The following is a 5,764-nucleotide window of genomic DNA, read 5'->3' on the forward strand; positions in this document are numbered from 1 at the left end:
TCTTTCTAACTAATCTATCATTCTTTCTTTCTAACTAATCTTTCTTTTTTTCTAACTAATCATCTTTCTTTATTTCTAACTAATCCATCTTTCTTTCTAACTAATCTATCTTTCGTTCTTTCTAACTAATCTATCTTTCTTTCTAACTAATCCATCTTTCTTTCTAACAATTCCATCTTTCTTTCTAACTAATCTTTCTTTCTTTCTAACTAATCTATCTATCTTTCTTTGTTTCTAACTAATCTTTCTTTCTTTCTAACAAATCCATATTTCTAACTAATCCTTCTTTCTTTCTTTCTTTCTAACTAATCTTTCTTTCTTTCTAACGAATCTATCTTTCTTTCTTTCTAACTAATCTATCTTTCTTTCTAACTAATCTATCGTTCTTTCTTTCTAACTAATCTATCTTTCTTTCTTTCTAACTAATCTATCTATCTTTCTAACTAATCTATCTATCTTTCTTTCTAACTAATCTAACTATCTATCTTTCTTTCTAACTAATCTATCTATCTTTCTTTCTAACTAATCTATCGTTCTTTCTTAATAACTAATCTATCGTTCTTTCTTTCTAACTAATCTATCGTTCTTTCTTTCTAACTAATCTATCTATCTGTCTTTCTAACTAATCTATCTTTCTTTCTTTCTAACTAATCTATCTATCTTTCTTTCTAACTAATCTATCTTTTTTCTTTCTAACTAATCTCTTTCTAACTATTCTCTTTTTTCTAACTAATCTGTCTTTCTTTCTTTCTCACTAATCTATCTTTTTTCTTTCTACATAATCTGTCTTTCTTTCATTCTAACAAATCTATCTATCTTTCTTTCTAACTAATCTATCTTTCTTTCTAATTAATCATTCTTTCTTTCTTTCTTTCTAACTAATCTATCTTTTTTCTTTCTAACTAATCTATCTTTTTTCTTTCTAACTAATCTATCTATCTTTCTAACTAATCTATCTTTTTTCTTTCTAACTAATCTATCTATCTTTCTAACTAATCTATCGTTCTTTCTTTCTAACTAATCTATCGTTCTTTCTTTCTAACTAATCTATCTATCTATCTATCTATCTTTCTTTCTAAATACCCACATGGAAAGAAACTATATGGGGATATATGCGCATATATGAAACCTATATGCAGTTTATATGCACATATATGCTAATATATATGCTGCATATATGCGTATGGCACATATAGGCAAAACTGAGGTGCATATATGTGCATACACAGGCCATATAGGTCTCCTGTATTGCTTCTTTATATCCACATATAAGCCCTATATGTGCATACATGTCTCCTAGCTCATAGCAGGATCTGGTCATTTTTTAGCTCATACCTCACTTTGGCAACTGTCATACATGATGCCTAGCTCATATTTTCTATTATCAAGGCAATAAGAACTAACTAAAAAAAGAAATTATGCAAGAACTGTATGTGCAAACATGTGAAATTGGTATCACATTTAATTGGCATGTTATGGAATTTAATTATGGCAATTAAGTGAGAGGAGATGGAAAGCTATGGGAAAGCCATTTACAAGGTCAATTCTTTCTTGTATGAAGATAGTGGAAAAGAAGGAAATAACAAAATGGTTTGTCGTTTTTTTATTTTGTCAATCAAGCCCTTTTTCCAATTTCAGGTCACTTCCAGATTCACATTACAGCTCATAGGCCTACACATCCACACATTCACCGTTACATCCACCAAATGCAATGCAAAATGCAATGTTTTCTGTATTGTCTTAATGCAGTTTCTAGATGAATATGGCTGAAAGGTCATTACAGTCTAAATGTAGCAACAACAAAAAAAGAACATAGAACATACATTCAAGTAATCATCATCATCATCATCATCATCATCCCATCTATCTGAGCATTTCACTGTGGTTAATGAATTTGAAGACAAGCATGTATTTTAGTCTGTAAAGTTTTTAAAAAATCGAAAAGCCCAAAGATCTGTATCTCTGCTAAATGAATTTAATATGTTTGCGATGCCATTTATCTTTTCTTTTCTTTTCTTTTCTTTTCTTTTCTTTTCTTTTCTTTTCTTTTTGTCCAAATTATTGTTGTTTCAAGTTATACTTATCAAATGTGAAAATGTGTAAAAGAAATGTGTCAAGAACTTGATATCAAACTCTGTCATTTTGAAAATTAAAAAAAAAAAAAAATCTCCACTCTGCTGCTACCATGGCTGCTAAAGCGCCGCGTAGTTGAAGAGTCATGACGTCACCCGCCTGACGTTTGACGATTCGCGCCGAAAGATATCGGCTGGGAGTGAAAATGGCGATGGAGCGTTGGAGATCTGCTATGTCCTACTTATCATCAATCGTAAGTATGCCTAATTTTAATATTTATTAGCAGGGTTTTTTCTGGAGATGGATTTTGCGGTGGCAGAGAAGTATAAACTTAGAAATTGTATGGGCTGAAAGTTTAACACGTGTTTGGCAAAATAAATGCTATGTTGATAGCTGGTAGTGTGGGTGCTCATATAGCCGTTGATAAGATTCAAATTAGAATTATATTTATTTGTCTCTTTCTGGAGGAATTTGTAGAGGGTTCACAAAAGTGATGGCCTAGACAATACAGTTCATGAGTACACACACTTCTCTGCCTTCAACGGCTCAAGAAGGCAATCGGCTCTAGAAAAAAACCCTGGGGAATTTGAATTTGGGAGAAATATATATATGTTTTAATTGCGTTCACAAACAGGTTTCCTCTGCAGAGCCTTATGAATGGGCTTTGGGGGGTTGTAGGTTGCGTTCACAGCTGCAGGAAATGTCTTTCGAAGAGTAACGTTAGAGTTGCTGGGTGCTATTTTGATTTAGTGATTGTAATTGTTTTTTTGTTTTTTTATATAACCTCTTTCTAGAAATCCCTCAAATGAAAAGTGACCTCGCCATTATTGCTCAAAAGGCAAGTTCCTCTGTTTTTCATTGCTTTTTAAATTTGTTTCTCAAGCAGATCTGTAGAGACTTGTGATGTTGGGCTGATTGATAGTGTTAATTATTTGATGTATTTGCACTTTAATTTATTGAAGAGAATAACTATATTTTTCTTCTATGAACAAGACTGGAAGGAGTCCTGTGGAGGATCTAGATTCCCCCTTCTCGACTTTTGGAGAAGTGCAACCGGTGAGTAACCCCCTTGCATTTGTATTTATTTATTTAGTTTACTTGTTACTCAAACAGAGCTATATGGATTTTTATGATGTTTGGCTGATTACTTTTGCATGTAACTTTAATTTATTGACATGTTTGATGTTTTCCAAGCCCCCCCTGTAAATAAGAATATATAGTGGCTTGCTTGGATGAATAAAAATTGTTGTGGAGTTTTACTAAGTTTCTTTCTTCTCTAAGACTCCAGAGAGGAGACCGAGCCATTTAAAGCGAGTCCCATGGTGACTGAGCGCTTTCGAGAGACACCACAGGTGTGTGTAACCCTTTTATACCTCAGATTTTTCTGTACTTATTTTACTTAAGGCTCCAACTGAGCTATAGGGATTTTTATGTTTGGATAGTTAGTGGTAATATGTAATTTACTTGCCTCATATGCATAAAATTGTTGAAGTTTTACAATGTTTTTCTTCTCTAACAAGACTGCAGCAACAGCTGAGACATCAGCGAAAACACAGGTGAGTAACATTATTTAGTAAGGATGGGTATAAACTGTGTGTTTGTAGGAGCCAATTAGTGTTATACGAGACAATCATCCTTTCCTCCTGCACCCCTTCGCTCCTCTCCACCCACTGTCTTTTCTCCTCCCTACTCTCCATCCAACCTCCTCCTCTCTATTATTATATTATTATTATTATTCACTATTGGGAAGCTAAAAATAAGAATCAATATGAAACATAAAAACCTTTCTAAAAGTTGCCAATAAATTAATATTGTGATGTGAAATTATTTTTCAGATTGAAGTTATAAAGGGCTCTGGGGTGTTTTGCCAGGCCTTGCCACCTCTGCTACTGCCATGGTGTGGAATCTGCTGCTGGGCACCTTTTGATTTGGAGACTTTGCTAAAAAGCAACCTGAATGGTACAAAACAACATGTTCCTAATCTCTTCTGTCCTTTAAAAAAAAAAAAAAAAGTCAGTCATATTCTGTGGAATAATTGATGTTTGTGTGCGGGCATACCATTGCTTTTTTAGTTGCCATTTTGTATTTCCTTGCACCTCAAATAAAAGTGATGTGTATATAAAAAATAATCTCTTGTTTTCACCACCTTCATTTTACCCCCCTTTCATAATAATTTTGAAATATTACTTTAAGGTGGGAAGCCAACCAGAGGGGATGGGGAGCAGCTGGTCGCCCTTGACCAAATTAAAAAGGCAGCCATTATTGGTGAGTAAATGCATAATGCGTTGAGAAGGGAAAACAAAACTTTTAAGACTTTATAAGTTCACTACTTTAACCATAGCCTACTTGAATCAATGTTTATTAGGTATCAATGGAGACTGTATTAGATAGGGCACCCATTATTGTTACTGTATCTGCTTGTAACCTATAATACTAATTCATTGCTTGCTCATTTCTTGATCCTACCTTTCCTTTTCTAAAGCCACATTTCTGAATTTTTCCTATCCATGAATTTTCTCTGCTTTGGATGCACATGATTGACCGTGTGACTGTTAACAATGCAGTCCCCATGACGGACGTGCATATGAAAGAACGATGCCGCTAGAAAAAAGGGGGGGTGATGTTTCCAATCAGAATTTCTTTCAGATTTAGCAGAATCCAATCAGAATCTTCCAATTGACGTGTTTACATGACGCATTTTTTATTATGATCAGCCCTTTATCCAAAATATGTGTCCAATCGCAGCTGTACTGTAAGCATTTTGGGTTCCTGATGAAGCACTATATTATTATTATTATACTGTCTTATTATTTTTGTCTTCTCTAGATGCTACATTGAAGAAGTGGCCGGCAGCCAGCCGAGGACAGATAGGCACATCTATCAATTCGAAGCTCACAGAGCTGAGAAGATCAACAAGATAAATTGGTTTTTTTTCTGTTCAGTTTTTTGTCTTATTTTTGTTCTTGTAATATTTGATTGTTCTTAAGTAAATAAATAATTAAAATTTCTACATCTTGGGCTATTATTTATGTTGCCTAGTAGCTATGGATTTTAATAATTATACTAATATATAGGTAACATATAGCTGCATATATGCACCTATATAGGTACATATATGCACATATATATGCACCTATATAGGTACATATATGCAGCTATATAGGTACATATATGCACATATATATGTACATATATATGTGCATATATGCACATATAATATAGGAAAACGGCCAATTTTATATATGTCACATATATTAAAATCCTATATTAAAACATATATGATTATATAGGTTTCTTCCATGTGGGTAATCTATCTTTCTTTCTTTCTAACTAATCTATCTATCTTTCTTTCTAACTAATCTATCTTTTTTTTCTTTCTAACTAATCTCTTTCTTTCTTTCTAATCTGTCTTTCCTTCTTTCTTTCTCACTAATCTATCTTTCTTTCATTCTAACAAATCAATATTTCTTTCTTTCAAACTAATCTTTCTTTCTTTCTTTCTAATTAATCTTTCTTTCTTTCTAACTAATCTATCTTTTTTCTTTCTAGCTAATCTTTCTATCTTTCTAACTAATCTATCTTTTTTCTTTCTAACTAATCTATCTATCTTTCTTTATTTCTTCCTTACTAATCTTTCTTTCTTTCTAACTAATCTTTCTTTCTAACTAATCTTTCTTTCTAACTAATCTTT

The 5,764-nt window shown here is 32.6% G+C and overlaps 1 protein-coding gene across 1 annotated transcript; it reads left to right on the forward strand.

Annotated features, from left to right (window-relative positions):
* The first annotated feature begins 2,273 nt into the window (after positions 1-2,273).
* LOC143714821 (uncharacterized) lies at positions 2,274-5,162 on the forward strand. Its single transcript, XM_077206255.1, has 7 exons — positions 2,274-2,326; positions 3,067-3,129; positions 3,355-3,425; positions 3,594-3,629; positions 3,909-4,032; positions 4,267-4,338; positions 4,900-5,162. The coding sequence occupies exons 3-7, from the start codon at positions 3,393-3,395 to the stop codon at positions 4,992-4,994; spliced, it is 360 nt and encodes a 119-aa protein (XP_077062370.1). The 5' UTR covers positions 2,274-2,326; positions 3,067-3,129; positions 3,355-3,392; the 3' UTR covers positions 4,995-5,162.
* The last annotated feature ends 602 nt before the right edge of the window (positions 5,163-5,764 follow it).

The sequence above is a fragment of the Siphateles boraxobius genome, unplaced genomic scaffold (assembly GCF_051911475.1).
Source record: "Siphateles boraxobius isolate OS27281-9 unplaced genomic scaffold, OSU_SipBor_1 56, whole genome shotgun sequence".
Taxonomy (NCBI): Eukaryota; Metazoa; Chordata; class Actinopteri; order Cypriniformes; family Leuciscidae; genus Siphateles; species Siphateles boraxobius.

Coding starts and splice junctions, on each gene's coding strand:
- LOC143714821 (XM_077206255.1), top strand. CDS start 3,393: ATGGTGACTGAGCGCTTTCGAGAGACACCACAG. Junction 3,426..3,593: donor GCTTTCGAGAGACACCACAG/GTGTGTGTAACC, acceptor TTCTCTAACAAG/ACTGCAGCAACAGCTGAGAC. Junction 4,339..4,899: donor TAAAAAGGCAGCCATTATTG/GTGAGTAAATGC, acceptor TGTCTTCTCTAG/ATGCTACATTGAAGAAGTGG.